General features: G+C 38.6%; 1 protein-coding gene and 1 pseudogene across 2 annotated transcripts in view; both read left to right on the top strand.

Moving 5' to 3' along the window:
- The first annotated feature begins 6,274 nt into the window (after positions 1-6,274).
- PCGF6 (polycomb group ring finger 6) overlaps positions 6,275-24,046 on the top strand; it is a 41,054-nt gene continuing 23,282 nt past the window's right edge. For both annotated transcript variants that reach the window (XM_053207782.1, XM_015063078.3), the window contains exons 1-7: positions 6,275-13,419; positions 14,235-14,334; positions 14,425-14,521; positions 15,338-15,393; positions 15,494-15,553; positions 16,440-16,548; positions 21,506-21,533. In XM_053207782.1, coding sequence (XP_053063757.1) covers positions 13,063-13,419; positions 14,235-14,334; positions 14,425-14,521; positions 15,338-15,393; positions 15,494-15,553; positions 16,440-16,548; positions 21,506-21,533 — 807 coding nt within the window. In that variant the 5' untranslated portion in view covers positions 6,275-13,062. The remainder of the gene's footprint in view (positions 13,420-14,234; positions 14,335-14,424; positions 14,522-15,337; positions 15,394-15,493; positions 15,554-16,439; positions 16,549-21,505; positions 21,534-24,046) is intronic.
- On the top strand, positions 16,557-21,499 carry LOC113600280 (40S ribosomal protein S12-like; annotated as a pseudogene).

Here is a 24,046-nt window from a genome sequence, read left to right as displayed (position 1 = left end):
TTAGACACTGTGAGAGGTATTTTACATTTTATGACCTCCTTTAATTCAACAATCTTATAAGGGAGTGTTAGCCTCACTTTACAGGTGACTGAACCGAGACCCAAAGAGGTTAAAATAACTTGCCAAAGTCAAGAAGAAAGTGAGTGTCAAGATTCCAATCCAGGTCTCTTGTAAACGTAGCCAGAAGGAAGCTTCTGAGATACTGGTAATGTTTTGTATTTTGATCTGGGTGGTAGTGACTTTTTTTTTTCAACTTTTACTTTTGTAAAAATTAAGCTACACGCTTTAAGTTTTGTGAACTTTACAGCATGTATGTTATATATAGTTGTTATTTTAAATTTTGGTTTAGTTTATTTATTTATTTTGAGGGAAAGAGCGAGAGAGAGACAGCAAGCAGGAGAGGTGTAGAGAGTGAGGGAGAGAAAGAATCCCAAGCAAGCTGTCTGCACTGTCAGCGCAGAGCCTGACCCTGGGCTCAGATTCACGAACCATGAGATCATGACCTAAGCCGAAATCAAGAGTTGATGCTTAGTGGACTGAGCCACCGAGGTGCCCCTAAAAACAATTTTCTTAACGTTTATTTTTGAAAGACAGACACAGAATTCCAAGCCCGCTCCAGGCTCTGAGCTGTCAGCCCAGAGCCCAACAAAGGCTTGAGCCCATGAACCTGATATCATGACCTGAGCCAAAGTCAGAAGCTTAACCGACAGAGCCACCCAGGCGCCCCTATATATTTCAATCAAAAGTTGAGTACCTAAATTTTGTCATTGAGAAATGTGTACGTTCTGTATTCATGCTATGTTATCTTTTGTTACAAATAAACTGTATTTTAACCGTGTATTTAAAATATTATGTGCCGTTTTGTAATGCTTCACAGGTTATAAAACGCTGCTGCATATTTTATCTCATTTGAATCTCACAACTCTGGGGCTAGATGCAGACAAGTGAGCCAAGGGAGTTGGGAAAATCTAGCACAATTATTCAAGTTGTTGGTTTTTAGGTCTTACTGGCTTCCTTCAACGATATTTAGTAGCTGAATGACCTGGAGCAAGTTACTTAACTCAAGTTGCCCAATTTCTAAAATAGGGATAATAATTGTACCTACCTCACACAGTTGTGTAAAGATTAAATGAGATAATGTATATATAATACCTAACATGTAATAAATAGTTGTTGGTTACTTTTCCTTCACCTTAAAAGGTGTCCTGTAAATGTTTGATAAAGTCCAATTATGATGTTCAGGGTGATATTAAGACTGAAATATGAAGCTTAACTAATTGCGTATCTAAAGTAAGATTATGGAACATGGGGGAAGAGAGGGTGAAGGGGAAGATGAGCAGGAGTTGGTTAGCATTTACCCAGCACTTACCAACAGAGAGAGAACCTGAATCTCTTATGAGGTGGGGAGAATTTGTCCTTTTCCTTAGGATCATTCAACTAATTTTTCTGATTCAGTATTCACTAATTAACTTGATAATTGGTAAATTATTGAGCACTTAGGTGAGGGATGCCATGAATAACAAGCCCAGGCATGTTTATTGTTCCCTGGGAAGTTACTTTACCCCCTTACGAATAGTAAATTAGCATTCTGGTGCAGACATTAGTCTTGAGAATCAGATCCTGGAAACTGGATCCATCTGTACAGCTGAAACCCAGATAGTGGGACTCACACAAGTACAGCCACCCCTTTTCCCTCTGTAGGGTCTACCTTTCACCTAGCTTTGTCCCTTAAGTTCCAAAAAGTCTCGGTTGGAACTTTATACCACAGTAAAGTATATTGAATAACTGCAAGGCCCACTTTTAATTTTTGTTTCTCTTTTCCCTTTTTTTTTTTTTTTTACTTTATTTACCTAGAGGTGCCTGGGTGGCTCAGTTGGTTGAGCATCTGACTTTGGTTCAGGTCACGATCTCAGTTTGGAAGTTCAAGCCCCACATCAGGCTTGTTGCTGTCAGCACAGATCCTGCTTTAGAGCCTCTATCCTTCTCTCTCTCTCTCTCTGCCCCTCTCCTGCTCACACTTGCTCTCAAAAATAATTTAAAAATTAAATAATTAAATAACTAAATAATTATTAAAAATTATTAAAAATTAAATAATTAAATAATTAAAAAAGTTTTTTTTAATTTTTTAAAAGTTTATTCACCTATTTTTAGAGAGAGTGAGTGGGGGAGGGACAGAGAGAGAGGGGGAGAGAATCCAGAACAGGGAAAGCCCAATGCAGGGCTCGAACTCCTGAACCATGAGATCATGACAAGAGCCAAAATCAAGAGTTGGGTGCTTAACCAACTGGGCCACCCAGGTACCCCTCCCCTTCCTTTCTAATCCCTACTCTCATTCTCCTTCTGCTCTCTTCTTGGGGTGTATTAAGAAGTCAAGTGTCAATCTGTATCTTGTTCCTTTACAGAAGAGCTACTCTTTCTCTCTGGTTGTTTCTTTCTCTTCCATGTTCTTTTACTCTTCATGTGTCAAGGGTTGGACTTTCCATGTCTATTCTGATTGGACCTTTATGCACTCGTTCAATCTGAGATTTTTTTTTTTAATTCTGGGAATTTGGAAACATATCTACAAATATTTTCTCCTTTCTATTTTTCTCCTTCTTCTTGTATTCCTATAGTACAGATATTGATACTTTTCTTTTTTTTTTTATTTTCTTTAAAGTTTATTTATTTATTTTTGAGAGAAAGACCAAGAGAGTGAGCAGGTGAGGGGCAGAGAGAGAGGGAGAGAGAATGTCAAGCAGGCTCCAGGCTGTCAGCACAGAGTGCAATGTGGGGTTCAAACTCACAAACCATGAAATCATGACCTGAGCTGAAACCAAGAGTCGGACACTTAACTGACTGAGCCACCCAGGCACCCCAATGCTTTTATTTCTATCTTCTAGGTCTGCTTTCACATTTTCTTATTTACCCCTTCCTATACCTTCTAGAAAAGTTCCTCTACCTGATGTTTCAGTGTAATCATTCTCGGCTGAGATCCATATTACTACATAACCCATTTATTGAATTATTTACTTCAACCATTATATTTTTCATAGTATTTTGAATTGGTTATTTATGATTTATTATCCTGCTTTAACCCATTTGGGAGATTTTGTCCCTCCTGGGGACATTTGGCAATATATAGAGACGTTTTTGGTCGCCACAGCTCACGGTGGTGCTGCTGGCATCTAACCTGTAGAAGCCAGGGATGCTGCTAAACTTCCCACAATTCACAAGACAGCCCCATCCCACCACAGCAAAGAATTATCTGGCCCAAAATGTCAATAGTGCCCAAATAGACAACCCGTGATGTAACCAATATGAACTCCTTTCTTTTGGGGGATATTATTTATTTAAATTTTCATCTGATGCACTTAATCTGTTTTAACTAGTCTAAACTCTTCAGTTTCTCACTTCAATGTGAGTTGCACCTGCTATATCTCATTACTTTTCTCGATTAATTTGTATTTCAGTAGAGCTATAAGCTACCTTGGCTAATATGTATACCCAGAGGGAGAGGCAGAAGCCCAGCATTGGAAAAAGGTGAGAGATGCACCAAAAGGAGGAAAGTCTATAGTGTCACTGTCTGGGCTCCATCACCCCATTTGCCAATTCACACGCACACATGTGCACACACACACATCCTCAGGATTTTCACAGTTTTTACAGATGTGTCAATTTGGGTGCCATCTCACGTTGGGTATGATGGGGAGACCAGCCACCAGTGTGAATTTACCATCTTGTTTGGTTCCTAAGTTTAAACTCATACCAGGGGGATCAGGCTGAAAGTTCCAACCCTCTAATCACATGGTTTTTTTCAGACCTCATCCTGAGGCTATCCAGGTGTCTTCAACCTCCAGTCATCTCTTCAGCATACAAAAAGACACTTATTACTTAAGAGATTCCATAGATTTTGTGCCTTATATGCTGGGTGTGGGGGGGACCCACAGAGGCCAAATGGATATTTCTCATTAAGTCACAAATAGTTTTACTATGTCCTTTCCAATGTCCTTTATTGTGTGCCTTTTATTTATTTTTCTTGTCTTATTGCAGTAGCTGGGACTTGCAATATGGTGTTGAATACGAGTGGTTAGGGGAAAGTAGACATGCTTGCTTCATTCCTTATCTTAGGGAGAAAATACTTAGTTTTTTATTATTAAGTATGATGTTCACTGTGAGGTTTTTATAAATGCCCTTTATCAAGTTAAGAACGTTTCTGGGTAGTGGTATACTTTGTATCTCAGTTCTTAAAACCTGTGTAACATTGATTAGGCTCAGATCATGTATATGCAGCTTGAGGATAAGCCCAACTTTATAGGACCATTTTATTGATCTCCTTAATCTCCCCAACACTTCTCTTTCTGGTCCTCTAGCTGGAAAAGGGAGTGGGCTTTAATTTTCTGCTCTGCTGTGTACTCCCTGAAAATGCAACTACTGTGGAACCAAGAAGCAAGAGGATATACAGTGAAAACAGTGGTGGGGACGCCCCCTTGCTCTTGGGACCAGAGTTCTCCTCTCAGAGTTTTAGGTGCCTGCCTGGCCTCCACTGTCATCCCACATCCATTGCCACGATGGACCTGCCTATGGACTGGTGTGGGAGAGAATGGAAAAACAAAAACAAAGGAAAGTTTGGATTTCCCTCATTCTTTGTGACCTACAGTGGTCCCCTTTCCTGCCCCTGAAACCATGATAGAGGATTTCTCTCAGAGTTCTATCTTACACACCTGGTGCACAGTTCTGAATTTCAGCTTGTGTTTGAGTCCAGGCCAGGAGATACCAGAGGAAAAACAAAATGGGAAATGCAGTGATGGTTCAGTTGTAGTTAGAGTTCTGGTTGCCTTCCCCAATCTGCCTCTTACGAATTGCATTCTAGAGTCAATAGATAGCTGTTCCATGCATTCTGTCCAAAGCTTTTACCTGTATTCAGTGAGAAATACAGAGTGAAGCACTTAATTATCACAACCCAGTAATCTTAGCTACATTGGTTGATACGTATTTTAGTTTATATTTTGTCTTATCATTAGAGAGTTTGAACATCTTTTCATATTTTGGCACTGTTTTTATATTACTTTGGGGGATTAAGTTTTATCTTTGTCCCCTAATTTTTAAGTTTTTTTCATCTGTTTAGCATATTAGGTCCTTATCTGAGATATGTGTTGCAAATACTTTCTCCCAGTTTGGCCATTGTCTTTGATACTGTTTATATTTTGGGGACCATGCAGAAGTATTTTTTATGATGTCAAACATGTCAACTTATTTAATTGCATCTGGATTTTGAATCATAAATAGACTTTCACCTAAGTTAGAAAAAGATTCACCCATGTTTTCCCCTAGAGCTTATACATTTTCCAGTGAGCTCTCTCATTGGTTTGGGACTGAATCTTGAATATGATGTGAGGTATGAGTCTTTTTCAAAAGTGTTTGAGAAATCCCACAACTGGAGCACCTGGCTGCCTCAGTCAGTAGAGCATGTGACTCTTGATCTCGGGGTTGAGAGTTTGCGCCCATGTTGGGTGTAGAGATTACTTAAAAATAAGAAAACCTTTCTAAAAAATCCCACAATCTTCTCAAGTTTGGCAATTCACTAAAAGTATTCATAAGACTCAATTGCAGGTTATTCTCAAGGCTAAAGCATATTATAGCTAAGGATGCAGAGCAAAAGCAGCAGGAAGATGTTCATTGGCAGAGTCCAGAGAGGCCAAACACAGGATTTTGCATCTTTCCCATCTAGGCCCACACAGACATGCTTTCTCTCTACCATCAAATTACAGAGACAAATATGGGGCACCTGGATGGCTCAGTCCAACTTCGGCTCAGGTCATGATCTTGTGGTTTGTGACTTCGAGCCCCCGCGTTGGGCTCTGTGCTGACAGTTCAGAGCCTGGAGCCTGCTTCAGAATCTGTGACTCCCTCTCTCTCTGCCCTTCCCCCCTTCATGCTCTGCCTTTCTCTGTCTCTCAAAACATAAAGAAATGTAAAAAAAGACTTTTAAAATTTTCACATGCCTATAATCCCTCAGTGATTTCTCACCTCATTTATAATAATATGCAAATAGTTTCCCTTGGTTCAAATCTGCTGCTTACTTGAAGCCTCTGTCTCCAACTTATCTCCCATTCACTTGCCGCACACTTTGCTTAGGCAACTCTTCCCCTCCACCTCCATTTTCTTACGGTTGACTCCTATTATACCTTCTCCACAGGTCTATCGACTGGTGTGGTAGTTCACACTTAATGCTAGGATATTAATTGTTCTACGGTTGGGGTCAGCAAACTATAGCCCACTGTCTTTCTTTAGAAATAAACTTTTATTGGCACAAAATCAGAGTTATTTGTTTATATATTATCTATGGCTGTTTCTGTGCTACAGCAACAGAGTTGAGTAGCTACAACAGAGGCTACTCAACTGGCCCATAAAGCCAAACATATTTACTATATAGAACTTTACAGTTGGGGAGCCTGGGTGGCTCAGTTGTTTAAGTGTCTGACTCTTGATTTGTGCTTAGGTCATGATCCCAGGGTTGTGGGATCAAGCCCCACATCGGGCTCCATGCTGAGCATGGGGCCTGCCTGAGATTCTCTCTCTCCCTCTGTCCCTTTCCCCTACTTTTGCTCTCTCTCTAAAGCAAACAAACAAACAAACAAAGTTAAATAATTAAATAAATTAAAAATAAATTTAAAGAACTTAAAGGGTGCCTGGGTGGCTCCATTGGTTGAGTGCCGACTTCAGCTCAGGTCATGATCTCTCAGTTCTTGAGTTGGAGCCCTGGGTTGGGCTCTGTGCTGACAGTTCAGAGCCTGGAACCTGCTTCGGATCCTATGTCTCCCTCTCTCTCTGCTCCTCTCCCACTCAGTTGCTTGGATGACTTATACAAGATATGTAAAAGTGTTCATTTTCAACTGTTGGCTAAAGGACTCTCTACCTCTGTGGACCCAAACTGATCTTAAGGAGATTGTTGCTCTGTTTCAGTATCTTCCAGTGGTTTGCCATAGGCTGAGTCCTTTTCTTTCCTCAGTGGCCCTCCTGATAGTAGTCTCAGCCAAGAAGAATGGGTTGCCCTATTGTGCAGGTCTAAATTGGTCTATTGGTCTAAATTAAGCTAAACCAACATTTAGGACCTATCCATATATCCATACCCCTACCCCAAGTGACAAAATTTTGCCTTATATACTTTAAAAGATTTGGTTCTCAGAACTATCATTGGAGACATTTCGTTAGCGCGCACACACACACACACACACACACACACACACAAACTCTTTAATTATTATTTTATTTTTTAAGGGTAGAAAAGGGCTATCTAACATTCTTTAACACATGATAATGATGTGCACCAGACATGTATCTGTGGGTTCATGAAAGCATGTCAGAAAAAAACTGTGCTTAATCTTACTTTTTCTTTCTTGGGTTCAGTGTCATTTTACATGAAGGCTTATTATTATTATTATTATTCAGGAATTATTTCTATTGTACATTTTTTATGACCTCTTTTTTTTGTCTTCCAAGTCTTTAAACATAATTTTGAAAAGAAAAAAAGAATGTATCATTTTCATATTTGCTACTGTACCCTCACTGTTTTTAGCTTTTACACTTAAGTCCATGATCCATTTGTGTGTATGTGTTTTAAGTAGGCTTCACATCCAGCACAGAGCCCAACACAGGGCTTGAACTCACAATCCTGAAATCAGGACCTGAGCTGATGGAGCACCTGGGTGGCTCAGTTGGGTAAGTGTCCCGATCTGGAATTTGGCTCAGGTCATGATCTCACTTCTTGTGAGTTCAAGCCCCATGTCTGAGCACAGAGCTCATTCTCTCTCTCTCTCTCTCTCTCTCTCTCTCTCTCTCTCTCTCTCTCTCAAAATAAATAAATAGGGGCACCTGGGTGGCTCAGTCAGTTGGACATCCAACTTTGGCTTGGGTCATTATCTTGCAGTTCGTGAGTTCAAGCCCTCATCAGACTCTCTGCTCTCAGTGCAGAGCGCACTTTGGATCCTCTGTCTCCCTCTCTCTCTGCCTCTCCCCCGCTGGCTCTCTCTCTCAAAAGTAAACATTAAAAATTTTAAAATAAATAAATAAACTTTAAAAAGCTGAGATCAAGGGGCGCCTGGGTGGCTCAGTCAGTTAAGCATCCGACTTTGGCTCAGGTCATGATCTCGTGGTCCATGAGTTTGAGCCCCGTATGGAGGTCTGTGCTGACAGATCAAAGCCTGGAGCCTGCTTCAGATTCTGTGTCTTCCTCTCTCTCTGCTCCCTCCCTGCTCATGCTCTGCCTCTCTCTGTCTCTCAAAAATAAATAAACATTAAAAAAAATTTTTTAAGCTGAGATCAAAAGTTGGATGCTTAACCAACTGAGCCACCCAGGTGCTCCAAGTCGATTATCCATTTCAGCTAACTTTTGTATATGGTAAGAGGTAAGGGTCCAACCTCATTCTTTTGCATGTGGCTATCCAGTTATCCCAGCACCATTTGTTGAAATTCTTTCCCCTTTGGCTGTTTTGGGAACTTTCTCAAAAACCAATTGACTACAAATGTGAGGGTTTATTTCTGCCTTCTCAGTTCTATTCCATTTGATTTGCGCATCTATCATTACGCTAGTACCACAGTGTTTTTTATTATTGTAGCTTTGTAGTAGTTTCAAAATTGGGATGTGTGTGTCCTTCAACAATGTTCTTCTCTTTAAAGATTATTTTGCCTAGACCTAGTCAACATTTTGTAACAACAACAAATGAGTATATTCATCCACTGCCTTTAATTAGATTTAGTATAGTTCTTACAAACCTTTATAATGGAACTCTAAGGAGTCTGTTTTAGATGGGGTATTTGGAAAAACAAACAAAAAACACGTTTTAATTTGGTAAGGTACCATGATGCTAAATACCTTTGGAATCTGACTTTTCAGAGGAATTTAAAGTTTGATTTTCTTTCACAAATACAATTTGTTATATAACATCAGAAGACATGATCTGTAGGACTTGAGCAGCAATGCAGAATTTTAGATCATTAGCCATGTGATCCTTGAAATTAAGACAAAGCTATGAGTTTCAGGAACCCTCACCATGTTAGCAAATCAGCACAAGAAGTAGGGTAAATAATAATATTTACAAATCAAGTCTAGACCTAGATTAGAGTCTATATTTTGGGTCAGAGTTGTATCTAATTATTTATATAACATATTCATCTGATGATTTGAAACTGTTTTAATAATACTTTTTTTGAAATGAATATTGATACCATAAAATCCTTTGTATATTTTTTAAATTTAAGTAATCTCTACATACAACATGGGGCTCGACCCCAAGATCAAGCATCACATGCCCTTCCAACTGAGCCAGCGAGACGCCCCAGTCCTTTACTAAAACAAAATTTTTTAATGTTTATTTATTTGTTTTTGAGAGACACAGTGCAAGCAGGGGAAGGGCAGAGAGAGAGGGAGACACAGAATCTGAAGCAGGCTCCAGGATCTGAGCTGCCAGCCAGAGCCCGACACGGGCTCAACTCAAGAACTAAGCTTAACTAACTGAAGTCAGATGCTTAACTAACTGAACCACCCTGGTGCCCCTGATTTTTTTTAAATCTGCTTTTAAAAGTTAAAGACTTTGGTGAATTGTTTATTTACAAAGAGTATCAGGAAATCACTGCAAGTCCCAAGGAACATTTAGGGGTTTCTTGATTCCCCAACCAGTCCCACAATATTGCTCATGGATCTGCTTTAAAAAGTTTGTACCCAAGGGGACCTGGGTGGTTTAGTCAGTTAAGAGTCTGACTCTTGATCTCAGCTCAGGCCATGATCTGAGATCATGGTTTGTGAGATTGAGCTTTCAGTTAGCTCTGTGCCAACATCACAGGAACCTGCTTGGGATTCTCTCTCCCCCTCTCTCTGCCCCTCCCCTGGTTGCATGCTGTCTCTCTCTCTCAAAATAAATAAGCTTTTAAAATACATAAATAAATAAAAATAACAATTTTGTACCCAGAGACCCACTATCCTTCACAATCAACATTTATAATCAAGCAACAATTGCCATCTCCTAGTTAATTAATGTGTGAGCCCTTCATAACGGTTTTTAGATATGCTTTTCTTTTTTTTTTAATGTTTATTTATGTTTGAGAGGGAGAGCACGAGCAGAGGAGGGACAGAAAGAGAGAGGGAGACAGAATCCCAAGCAGGCTCCACGCTGTCAGCACAGAGCCCAACACGGGGTTCGACCTCACAAACTGCCAGATTACTACCTGCACCCAAATCAAGAGTCAGATGCTTAACCCACTGAGCCACCCAGGTGCCCCTCTTGTTTTTTTAAGTAGGCTCCACACCCAGTGTGGGGTTTGAATTCACAACCCCAAGATCCAGAGTCGTATGCTCCACTGACTGAGCCAGGCAGGCACCTCTAGATAGGCTCTTCTGTTTGAATATCAAAGCACCCCCCCCCCAAAAAAAAACCTCTAGTACTGATGTTTCATCTTTTCTACAGCATCTCTGTCAGTCTAATTAATTATCATGTAAGGAGTGCAATTACTCGTTGTGTAGGTCCACTTCTGCTGTTTTGTATTTACACCATTTTAACAAGTTAACATTCAGGGTGAGTTCTGGCTCAATCTGGGACATGATTCAATTCTGGTGACTTGTCAAAATGTAAAGGTCCCAGGTAAGTGCCCCAAATATAACTTTGATGTGGAAACACACTTAGATCATAATGGAGATACAAAAAAATCCTCATTTTATGAAATAGATACATTTTGGAAGGCCTCACATATTATAAATATCACATAGTTAAGCCGTTTACCATATGGATTAGTCGTTCTACCAGAGAAACATAAGTACTAGGACACATATATTTATTAAGAGATTTATTACAAGGAATTGCTTTAAACAATCCTGGAGGCTTGCTAGGCAGATCTGAAATCTGTAGGGCAGGCCAACATGCTGGAAACTCCTGGGAAGGATTAATGCTGCAGTCCTCAGGAAGAATTTCTCTTCCTCAGGTGAATCTCAGTTTTACCCCTAAGGGTTTCAACTGATTGGATAAGATCTGTTCAGATTATATGGGATAATTTCTTTTACTTAAAGTCAACTGATTGTAGATGTTAATTACATCTATAAATACCTTCACAGCAATACCTAGATAAGTATTTGAATCACTGGGTACTATAGCTTCGCCAAGATGACACATAAAACTACCTTTCACACCCTAGGACCCACAAGGCCTGCAGATATTTCTGTTTACTAACTAAACTGCTACCCCCCATGGCAGTAATGCAAGTTCATAATTCAGTTAGCTTGCCAGATTTGAAAACGTGCAGATTCTTGATTACATTTTTAAAATTTTGAGGATTCTCAATATTTCACACTCTACATAAAATATAATATTAATAAAGTAGGCTCCGCGCCTAGTGCAGACTCCATTGTGGTGCTTCAACTCACCACACTGAGAGCAAGACCTATATCTGATATCAAGAGTTGGAGGCTTAACTAACTGAGCCACCCAGGCACCCCACACTACAAAATTTTATGATTAAAACGCATGGTACAAGTAATTATCTTGTCTTACAATGTTGAAAGGTGAAAAGCTATGCCTTTATCTAATATAATCAGGTGGAAGCTCTTACGGTTTTAGGGTCATGTAAGGAGACTATCTCAGGTGTCTATGTCCCTTTCAATCTCTCTTCAACCGTCCTCTTTCAATATCCTAGTCCAGTTCCCATCCCCCTTCCTCGAGGCTTTATACTCTTCCATATAGGAGGAGACATTTCCTTTCTTCCACTTTTTGAATCTTGCATACTTCAGTATCTTAGGCTTGACCAGATTTTGGCGACTACAGAGGGAGAGGGAGAGTCTAGTCCAGGGGCAATGGGTGCTCATCAAGTCAGGTTCAGTTTTCCCCAAATAAGCATAATGACTTGATTTCCTCACCAGTTCCCTAAGAAGTATGTACACCACTCCCAAATTAGCATTGATTTTACTCAGTGACAACACATTCTCTCTCAAGTGTGATCCCCCCACCCCCAGCATTATTTCGTGAAGGAGCTTTTAACTCCTTTCTGAATCCAGCTTACAAGCATCATGACATTAGCTGGCACTGTGTTAGCAAGGATAAACTACGCCAACGCCATATCTCTTTCATAAAAAAATTGGGGGGTGGGGGGTAGGAGTGCATGAATAGGTCTCAGTTCCTGCTACAATAGACCTTTGGTAAATATTTGTTGAAGTAAATATAATGACTTTCTTCTATGTGATAGGGACTCGAGGATGGTCTTTAAATGGTGATTAAATGTCCATCCTATGGCAATAAAAGATTTAATTCCTCCAAATAAACTTACATATTTCAAAATAGAAATGTCATACTTCCTCATGGAAATAATCTTGGATGAAAGAAATGCGCAATCGCCACTCAAACTTAGGTCATTATGGTTCATAATACGACATCATGATGGCACCTATTTCAGTGCTCTGCGCATCAATCCATACAGACAGAATACTGCTGTCTGGAATGGTACCAATTTTGTCATTTTAATTTTTTTTAACATTTTTAAATTTACTTTTGAGATACAGAGCACAAGTGGGGGAGAGGCAGCAGAGAGGGAGACACAGAATCCCAAGCAGGCTCCAGGCTCTGAACTGTCAGCACTGAGCCTGACCTGGGGCTTGAACCCATGAACCATGTGATCATGATCTGAGCGGAAGTCATATGCTTAACAATTTAATCATTTTAAAAAAGGGAGTGAAGAGGGACAACCGAGTGACTCAGTCTGTAGAGCACGGGACTCTTGATCTCAGGGTTGTAAGTTCAAATCCCATTTGGTGTAGAGATCAGTTTAAAAAAGCAAACTGCTTAAAAATTAAATGAAATTAAAAAGGAGTGAAGAGAGCATCAGCCTTCCAAAGTGAAAACTTGATTCTTCTAAATGCGGCCATGGGCCCCACCCTATATGCAGAACGGCTCAGTGCACGCCCAGGTTTAGGTGAGGGCAGCGAACCACATTTCCCAGCGGCCCTGCAGGTCTCTCGCGCCTGCGCACTGGCAGCGTAGGCAAGTCGGCAGTACTCCCGCGCTAGCCAGCCACTGGGTCTCGTCTCGACCGGCCTCTAGCCCCGGCATGGAGAGGGTTTCGTTGGCGACGGGCAGCGCGGGAGCCGCCAGGGCCGAGGGAGCTGCGGCCATGCCGCCCCCGCCAGCCGTGTCCCCGCCTGCCCTCACCCCGGCACCCGCAGCGGGGGAGGAGGGCCCGCCGCCTTTGCCCGAGGCGGGGGCTCCCGGCTGCTCGGGCGCCCGGCCCCCAGAGTTGGAGCCGGAGCGCAGCCTGGGCCGCATGCGGGGCCGCTTCGAGGACGAGGACGACGAGTTGGAAGAGGATGAGGAGCTGGAGGAAGAAGAAGAGGAGGAGGAGGAAGAGATGAGCCACTTCTCGCTGAGGCTGGAGGGAGGCCGGCCGGACTCCGAGGACGAAGAGGAGGTATTTATAGCCCCTGCCTGACCACGCCGGGGCAGAGGGGCCTCCGGGACGAAGCCCGCCCTCCCCATCGAGGGCCGGGCCGCGCGTCCCCGGCTCGCCGTTGTAGCCCTTGGCACTCGCGTCGACCTCCACCCCTCCCTGCTCTACCTGCCCAGGCATGTGGCGCGGACTGGGCTTGTTTCCCCGCCCGACCCCCTGTCGACTCTTTGTGAGGTTCCTGCCGCTCACTTAGGCTCTCGGGGTCCGACTCGACCTTTCTGTAAATCATTATTAAATTATGCCAGGCGGGTGGGCGCGTAAGTGCAGTGCTTCTCTTCCCAGGAACTTGGAAGTCGGACGAGAAACAGTCCATTTCTTCTACAGGGTGTTGAGAGGATGGCACACTCTTCCCTATCCAGTCAATCTCTAATTGAAAAGGATGGTTGTTTTTGTTTTGTTTTTTGTTTTGTTTTGTTTGTTTAATGTGGTAGGGCATACTTCATCAAGTTGGGTAATACACCTAGCCAGTCAGAATTGACCTATTAAACGTAAACACCTGTATCTGGAAAGTTTGACCGTTTTGTAAGTATTTCATAAAGTAAGATGCTCCTCATCTGGCAGTATGCAGTATATCCAGGAAAATAAGGTCTTTTTGAAACATTGGTTTATATTGTGTTATTGTAACTTTCAGAAGTATTTTGAAGGGTTGGAGGTACTGTAATATTGTGGTGTTGCAAAGTAAGTTACATTGTTCATAATGATATGTGGGGATTATGGCTTAAGAATTTGAGAAGGCAAGGGCTTGTACTTTAAAACTACTTCCATTGCATTTGCAGCGCCTGATTAATCTCTCAGAACTGACCCCGTACATCTTGTGTTCCATTTGCAAAGGTTACTTAATAGATGCAACTACCATTACAGAATGTCTTCATACATGTAAGTATATAGTTCACATTTTGAAATGATACATTCAATTTTTGAAATGTCTCCAAAACATCCTAATTTAAACATTTTATTTTTCAACAGTTTGTAAAAGCTGCATTGTAAGACATTTTTACTATAGCAACAGATGTCCAAAATGCAACATAGTAGTACATCAGACACAACCTCTTTATAACATAAGGTAAGAAAAATATATAAGTAAAATTTATATTTTAAATATACTTTGTTTAATGAAAACTTCTAGTTGTGTAGTTGGGAATGAATTCTTGACCTGTTTCAAAAAGGCAACTACATATTCTCTGAAGAAATATATCTAACACACTTACTGTGTGCCAGGCACTGTGATACCTTCTGGGGACCAAAAATAAATAAAATAAATAAATACATAAATAAATAAGCACAGGCCTCTCTTTCTGAGGGTTTTAATTCCATCAGTCAAGTTCCTGTGGCTAGTTTAGGTTTGTCATTTGGGGATAGTTAGAATTCTGCTTTTTAAAAATGATGCCTGAAACAACTGGCCTCTTTAGAAAAACCGGTGTGTCCTAGGTCATTGTGGCTTTTTCAGATTTTCAGTTCATTCTATGTTTCCTAAGTGAAGAAAAATATTAAAAGTGGATTGGTTTTCATTTGTTCAGCAAATACTATTACGTTTTTACTATCTTTCTAGAAGAATGGTTTGCAGATGATGCACAGAAGTTCAAAATCCAGTTTCCGCACTCAAGCTCATATTCTTATCAGGAGAATAAGAGAGTCCACATGGAACAATTTAGCAAACCATTCAATAGTCTGTGATTACTTATGATTACATATAATTAATGACTTGAGGTTCTCTCAGTTGAGAACTGGTGCTACCTATAAAAATAACTCACCTCTGAAAAAGGAGATATCCACTCCCAAGAGAAAGCAGTTATTTACAAAGAGCATCAGTTATTCTCACTCTGTACCAAAATGCATTTTGCTGAATTCTGAGGTATTCTCCATCCTTTCCTTTTATTAGGTTGGACCGACAGTTACAAGACATAGTGTACAAATTAGTGATCAATCTAGAGGAAAGTAAGTTTATTTTATTACATGGTTGTGAACCCCAGAATCTCTGCTGACTCTACTAGTTACATTTTAAGTGTAATTTAGTCTGTGTTTTATCATTTTTTAGGAGAAAAAAAGCAAATGCATGATTTCTATAAAGAAAGAGGTCTAGAAGTACCTAAACCTGGTAAGTTTGGGTGTATACCATAATGTATTTATAGATTAAAGACCACTAACTTAACGAAATTTATTCCCTTTGAAATTATTTTTGGTGATAGCTTGTTTTCTTATGATCAAAGAGCGAGAAAGATGATGAAAGTAATGATGTGTAATTCAATTTAATTAATTATAAAAATTAAGGAGTACAGGCTCTGGAGCTAGATGGTCTGAGATTGATCCTAGCCCTGCCACTTTCTGTGTGACTCTGACAAATTACTTCAATGTCTCAGACTCCTCATCTATAAAGTAGGGATAATCATAGTACTTCCTAAAATTGTTGTGAGGATACATTGAGTAATACAAAGCACTTAAAACAGTGCCTGGAACATAGTAACTGTTCAGTTTTTGTGATGATGGTGATGTGATAGCTTAGAAATTAGATAAATTTGTGTTTAAGTCCTGGTTCTTCCACGTACTATATATTGCCTAATCTCACTTGAACAGTAATCTCCGTTTTTTTACAGTTTTAAGTAAAAAAAAAAAAAAAGCAGTATACCTATGTCATGGGATCATGATTAGGGTTAAATGAGAATCTGCACGTGCAGTGCTCAGCATGATCCCTGAGCCCTTGCACACAATAGTGCTTGTTAAGGATTATCTACAACCGTTGTGTTATGAGCCCTCTCTGTGGCCCTGATCAACCAACCCTGTATACCTGCCTTCCATTGTGGAGTGGTCCCCACGCGCAATTTCACTGGCTTTGACAGATTATTTAATGTTATTAAAGGGAGATTGAGTGCATTATCATCTTTTAAATAGTCAATATAGTTATAATATCTGTGTAATATTTTTCAAAGATCTCAATTCATGAAATTTTTATTCTAACCCAACTTTTTTGTTTGGCTTTTAAATAGCTGTTCCACAGCCAGTCCCTTCGAGCAAAGGAAGATCTAAGAAAGTCTTAGAATCAGTGTTTCGTATCCCACCTGAACTTGATATGTCTTTACTACTAGAGTTCATTGGGTGAGTACCCTTAATCTCTCTACCTCTTAACCTTAAAATAAAGAATTTGTTAAGTCCAACAGTTATGAAATCATCCTTAACGTAGGTAAAATCAAATTTTTGTGATATCCTTTTAAAAATTAATCATGAAATATTTAAGACTTAGAAAAAGGTCTAAAGAATAGCACTACACCACTTCTGTCACCATCATCAGGCTTAAGAAATACCACACGCTCGTATGGCACAAACCCTTCGGCCACCCCTTCCTGCTCATCCCTCTTTTCTTAGAGGTTAATAACCAGTCTCCTAAAAGTAATGATTGCGATTCCCATGGTTTCTTAAAATATGTTTATCACACGTATTTATCCTTAAGCAATGATGTAGAATTGCTTTTGCCCATTTAAAAACTTTAAATGGTATCACTGTGTTTTCCAATTTGTTTTATTCACTCAGCATTGTGTGATTCATCCATGAGGAAATGTGTAATTCTAGTTGATTCATTTTCACCATTGCCTGGTATTTCCTTAAAATAAATATACCGTAATTTATCTTTTCTTGTACAGTTGAACTTATAGCTTGTTTCCAGTTTTTTTTTTTTTTTGCTGTTATAAATAATGTTGCTTTAAACATTTTTGTATGTATTTCTTTGTGTATATGTGAGATAGTTTTCTAAGAGTATAGATTTGCTGAGTTTTAGGATATATTTGTTTTCAACTTTACTTGGTTTTGCCAAATTGTTTTCTGAAGTAGTTGGATATCTTTCCAATTGATATAAATTGCTTCTTTCAAACTTTATACGTAGCATATGGTATATTCTATTACATTGCAACATTGTTAAATACAGTATCATCATAGAGTTGGCATGTATCAAACTGCAGTTTTCAAAATTCTTACATAGTTTGCAGAATAAACTAACATGCTTTTTTTAGAAAATCTAGATTTTCCATTTTGTGTCGCTGATGACTATTTTACTTTTCAGTAACTTTCTCCTTATAATTCTAGATTGCCTGTATCATCTATTTAGTATCTAGCTTGTGCTATGTTGTGTTTACCTCTTTATGTGGTCAGTCACCCTATGTTCTCGGCTGATATTAAGGACACCTAAGGGGCGAGAACACAAAGCCCATGTAGTAGTGGTTGATAACAAAATAATCCCTTTGGAGGAATGAACAGAAACTATGTAATACCAAACTTTAAACAAGCAATTTCTGATAATAAAGAATGTGTTCCAATCTAAAGAGGGCCTGGTTAAATAATGGTATATATAGCACACGAGTATGTGCTAATGTAACAGCATATATGCTTAAATGGAACAATCAACAAAATAAGAGAATACATCTCAAGCGCCCATGTATGGTTTTTTTTTTAAAGAGCATGGTGGGAAATATGTGTATATACATTTCTCTTTTACATGCACAGATCATTCCTGAAAGGACATATAAAAAAAATGTTAATGTGTTAATGGCAGTTGCCTCTAGAAAAGGGCAACTGAAGTCTGTGAGTCTACAGTACGGAAAAAGTCTTTTCGTTGTGTTGGAATTTTTACTATGTAACCTGATTTTTTGGAAGTCTGTTTAATTAAAATTTGAAAACTGAAAGGAGTTTATATTTCTAAAAAATATTTTGGGGAAATGTAAAGTTTTCTACTGGTACACAGTAAGAACTGATGATCAATTTTTTATACATTTTTTGAAAAGTGGCAGGGAGGTAAAGATGGCAAATAAGTGATGGGTATGCCGCCATTACCTCTGTCTTTGCCCGCAGCAGAAATCAATAATAAGTCATGGCAGGCTTTCATGATGAGTGAGGATTGACCACAGTACTCAGGGCAGTCATTAGCACTTACCAAATTTGTTTCATTAGTAAATTTTCCCTGCTGTAGAATAAAGAGCCCTCATGCTCTTTCCCTGCCATGGGGAGTCCCAGGGAGGCAGAGGCTCTGTTGCACTCAAGCTTCGCTCCACCGGTAACCCACCACCATGGCTGAGGAAGGCATTGCTGCTGGAGGTGCAACGGATGTTAATACTGCTTTACGAGAGGTGCTGAAGACTGCCCTCTCCCGCGATGGGCTGGCGTGTGGAATTCGCCAAGCGACAAGCCCATCTTTGTGTGCTTGCATCCAAGTGTGATGAACCTATATACGTCAAGTTGATGGATGCCCCTTGTGCTGAATACCAAATCAACCTAATTAAGGTTGATGACAAGAAGAAACTAGGGGAATGGGTGGGCCTATGTAAAACTGACAGAGAGGGAAAACCCCATCAAGTGGTTGGTTGCAACTGTTTGGTGGTTAAGGACTGTGGCAAAGAGTCTCAGGCCAAGGATGTCATTGAGAAATACTTCAAACACAAGAAATGAACAAATAAAAGACTTGGTTCTTGTTCTAAAAGAAGAAGAAGAAGAAGAAGAAGAAGAAGAAGAAGAAGAAGAAGAAGAAGAAAAGAGCCCTTGCTTGGAATAAGGGAGGATCTAGGTTTAAATCCTAGCTTTTCTGTTATCTAGTTTTGTAAACATTAACAAATTGCTTTTTGTTTATTCACAAGATGTTAAGGTCCAGCTACATACCAGCACAGCACTCTGCTAGTGGTTGAGAATATGGGTTTGAAGAAGTCAGCCATGGCCTTTGCCCTCACAGAACTTCTAGTCTCGGAGCTTCAGCTTCTCTATCTGTGAAAAGAAAGAATTGAGCCTTTTGTGTTGATGATTATGATGAGTAGTCTGACTCATAATATAGCCCTTTATCCATTTTCAACTGGTTGAGGGGAAAAAAGCTTTCAGAGTGGCAAGGAGTCTTTTTGAAAGAAAGCTTCCAGAAGCAGAGAGTCCTTTTGAAGTCACCAGTCCCCAGAGTTCATTACATGGAAAAGCTTTTATGTTCTCACAGAAGTCAGGCTACTGAGGGTAACGCATAGGCAGCTCTCTCATGGCAGGACAAGCGGCAGATGAGTTTTAACCTGATGCAAGTACAAAAGCAAATTTGGTCCATCTGTTGACCCCACTTGAGTTGGAGAAGCAAAAAAAACCGAGGTAGGTTCGTCTCGTGGGCAGTGACTTTTCAACCACTGGAATATGAAGCTAGGTCCCCCCCTAAATTGGGTATGCGTGTTTTGTGATATTTAGATAGTCTTGTACTTCTTGTTTTTGTTCTTCAGTTTGTGTGTAAAGTAGAAGATTATAAAAAGAAATAACCTCAGGCAGGCAGTATAGTGTATATAGAAACCATAGACTTTGAAAAGTCTCAGTAACTAACGGTATATAACCTTTGGGATGTAGCTGAATTCTCATCAATTTCTGTTTTTCTAAACTGGGGATCATAATAGCATCTAACAGGAGTGTTTTAAGTATCAATTTATGGTATTCCTACCATGTCTAAACTATTAGCAATGTATGAATATTGAAATAATGCCGGGTCATTCGAAAATAAAGGTTAAAGTACTCTGTGGTCCTGTAATATGTACATCTGCCTAGTGAATAAAATGGACTCACATGAGATAAGTATGATATACAGCCAAAATTTAATGCAATCTTCAGCTCAGTAACCCTTAGTCGACCAGGGAGTTGCTATCCAACTGTACGCTGTATTAATCCAACTAGTGTATTATGTTGAGCTCTGGGCACTACATTTTAAGAGAGAGGTTGGTAAAATGAGGTGTAACCAGAATAGCAAAAAGTTAGAAAACCATGTCATATATGGTAAGGGAAGGAACAAAAATAGTCTGAAAAAGAACAATCCTAAGCCCCTTAAATTAATTTCAGATCTTTAGAGGGTTATCATATAAAAAGAAAAGTTGAATCTAGTTCACAAGAGTACCAAAAGACAAAATTAGGACTAGTAGGTGTAAGTTACAGGGAGAAACATGTTTGATTCAGTGCGAGCAAGCCATTTCTAACCAAGTTGCCCACAAATGGAATGAACTAACTTGTCAGTTGAGAAGTTCTCTCTTTAGGTGCTTAAGCAGAAGCCAGATGACTGTACATCATGGATTCTGTAGAAATAATTCTTGTAACAAGTAGGATATTTTATTTTACAACTCTAAGTTTATATTATATATTTTAGGTTTACATTACATTCATATATATATATAAAACATTTATATTAACATACTATGTGCTTATAATGTAGCTTTTATGTTATCTTTTAATATATTTCTTTATTATATTTGTATTATAAGAATATTTTGTAGATGATGCAATTGTGGTCTGGCCTACTCTTCACAACACTATAGGAAAGAATGTGGGTTCTGATGCTAGGTACACATGAGTTGGAAGCTTTATCACTTAGTAGCTCTGTGACCTTAAGTTATTAAACCTCTCTGAGGCTAATTTTCCTTATCTGTAGAAGGGAGATACTAATACCCGATATGCAGGGCTATTATGAGGACTAAATGAAAAGCATGCATCTTCTATGAAGACCTCATACAATGCCTGTGCATAGTAGATGATCAACAAAAGTTAGAGCCTATTGTCTCCTCATGACATAAATGTAATGGACTTAAGAAGTCCCTTTGCACTTCTAGGTGAAGAGCAAACAGCAAATCTTGCCCATTATGCTATAAGCAAACTAACAGGAAATCTAGTAGCCTTCTTGTAAGAAATCTATCTTGTAAAGGTTACTGTAAAGAGAAAACACATTTATTATGATAGGAAAAAAAGAAGTCTTACTTTAAATTGGAAAATGTTAAAAAAAATAAATTGGAAAATGTTAGAATGTAACATGTGGGGGAAACCTAAATATTAAAGATATAGTCTTCACTCCTGGAAGTATACAAAGTAGTGTAAAATAGCGGAGAAAACTGCCTTTACCTTCCAGTAGGTGGCAGACGTGACAACCACATTTCTTTATTTCATAAAAGGGTAGGTGGTGGCCTTTTAAGATTAAATTGATGTTCCTCGAGTATTTATATCCATGTTATTTTTCTGTGTTTTATGATTTAACGTATAGTTTAAAATGTTGATTAATTTTGCTTTCATTTTTCAGTGCTAATGAAGGCACGGGACATTTTAAGGTATTTTATTTTCATTTACTTCACAGGAAGACCCTGTAGTACACAATTTGGGAGTCAGATTAGCAATCATGGAGATTGCTTTCAATTCCAGTAGTGTTTTGTGAATAAAAGTGGTAGAAATACGAAGTACGTTCAGTAATGCTGTCATAATAAGTTTATGAGAAAAGAGTTGATACGTAGGGATTTGTTATTAATACAGGACAGTGGTCTAAGGAAATAGAAGTGAGATATTTCTAAAACTCTAAAACCAAATACTAGGATAATTTGGTGATTTAAAAAAATGTTTCAAAGCATTTTTTGCATAGTTGGCATTCGGTTAAATATGAGCTTAAATTTTTAGTTGCACATAACATTTTGGGCTCAAGGTAACCTGCCCTAACTTGTAACTTCATTTACTGAATTTTTAGAAGTAAGAATGAACTCCTTTGTAACATACGTAAGTTCAGAGTTGTCTTAAAGGCTCTATTATCACAGTTCCCATTGTACACAGCGTTGCTCCTATAGGATAAGTCATTCAGGAAAAGCTAACTTTTTTTTTTTTTTTTTGAAAGGGTAACTTTTTAAAAAGGGTTAAATCGGGCCTTATACTTACTTGGGATTGTAAATATATAAGGAAATGGCTTTGATCTGTTTGGATTTTTAGTGACTTTGTCAAAGTCTGTAGTAACGCTTAGGTGGATTATATCTGGTTCGGTATACTGTTTTGTGAATACAGTTGCTGAGAGACATGAACTACAGCATAGGAATAGGTGGATACTTCTGTGGATGAAGTATATTATAGATGTTTCCTAGAGATCAGAGTGATGGAGGGGATGCAGTGTTAAGTTTGGTAACTTTGAATTTATTCTAAGTTGTAAAAAATCAAATTTATGGCAATTAACTTTAGGAAGTTCTTTCATAGTAGTGTGGTAGGTGGGAAAGTGGCATATAAGTTTCTGTATGGGTCAAGTATAGTGTCCTATGCTCCTAGAGTTTGCTAAAGATATTTGTCCAATCATCTGTAGTAGCCAGACACCCAAGAGAGTGTAAAAACTTCATGAAGAAAGAACTAGAAATTAATTAGCCTGTTGCTTCCACAAAAGCATATGGACCTAGAATATTTAAGTAGTTCCAATCCTAACACATTAGAAAAACATGACAATACCACCTGTAAAGTATTCTTGCCAAAACAAACAAATGTTATGCTGATCACACTCCTAGATTTAATTACTAATTTACAAGAAATCCAGGGATGTTAAATTACATTGTAGGAATATAATAAGCCAAATCTAGACAATGGAAACAATTCTGTTTGTTCAGAATAAAAGGGAGAGGTGAAGAGGGAACATATAGATAGGATGATTAATTAAAAGAGACTCAAGGGATGTAACTAACTACAATGTATGGAGTTTATTTGGATTTGATTTGAAAAATGAACTGTAAAAAATTTATGAAAAAATAGCCCCAAATTGGAAACACCCCAAATATCCATCAATTGATGAATGAATAAACACAGTATGATATATCCATACAACAGAGTATTATTTGGCAATAAAAAGGAATCGAGTACTGATACATGCTACAACATGGATGAAGTTTTAAAATATGTTAAATGAAAGAAGCCAGGCACATATGCATGATTCCATTTGTGTGAAATGTCTAGAGCAGAGAAATTCATAGTAACAAAGTATTATAGATTGGTGGTCGCCGTAGTCTCAGGGCAAAGGGAGAAACTGGGAGTGATTTCTAATTGGTGTGGGGTTTCTTTTTGGATGATGAAGATGTTCTGAAATTAGATAGTGGTGATGAGTTGCACAATTCTACCAATAAACTAAAAACCATGGAATTGTATACTTTAAAATGGTGAATTTAATGATATATGAATTATATATCAATAAAGCTGTAAAACTTTTAAAAAGTAAGCCAAGATCTGATGGAAACTTTGAATAGAATTATTGTTCATAATATATTTAGGATATGTATTTTGAGAGTATAAAAAATGTATCGATAAAAATACATAAATTGGAATTTTAGTTTGAGTCCATATTTGGTTTAAATTTTTTTCATGAAATCTGTGTTTTATTATTTTCTCTTTAATGGTAGCCCTAAAAAGAGTAAAATCATTTCCTGCTGGGTGAGAAAATTGAGACAATGGGTGAAATTTGAACATATACTAGATATTTTTTTATATCAAGGGATTTTACAGTATGATAATGGTATTATGTGTTTTTAAAGAGCTCTTACCTTTTAGGGATACATACTGAAGTATTTACAAATGAAATAATACATCTGGGGTTTGCTTCAAAACTAATGGGGGCAGGAAGTAGTTGCAGTAGGAAATGAGTGGGGTATATTTAAAACAAAATTGGCCTTGAGTTGGTAAAGCTAAGTGATGGTATATAGGAGTTTGATGATACTATTCTCTTATAGTTTTGAGGCATTAAATTTTCAGTTTTAATTGATGATACAGATGTTAATTTATAGGTTTGATGCCTATGAGAGGTGATGATGAATCTGTTGGTTCATATCTTTGA

This window comes from Acinonyx jubatus, chromosome D2, assembly GCF_027475565.1.
Source record: "Acinonyx jubatus isolate Ajub_Pintada_27869175 chromosome D2, VMU_Ajub_asm_v1.0, whole genome shotgun sequence".
Classification (NCBI taxonomy): domain Eukaryota; kingdom Metazoa; phylum Chordata; class Mammalia; order Carnivora; family Felidae; genus Acinonyx; species Acinonyx jubatus.
The sequence above is the reverse complement of the archived record's forward strand: the minus strand, read 5'-3'. Positions and strand labels throughout refer to the sequence as shown.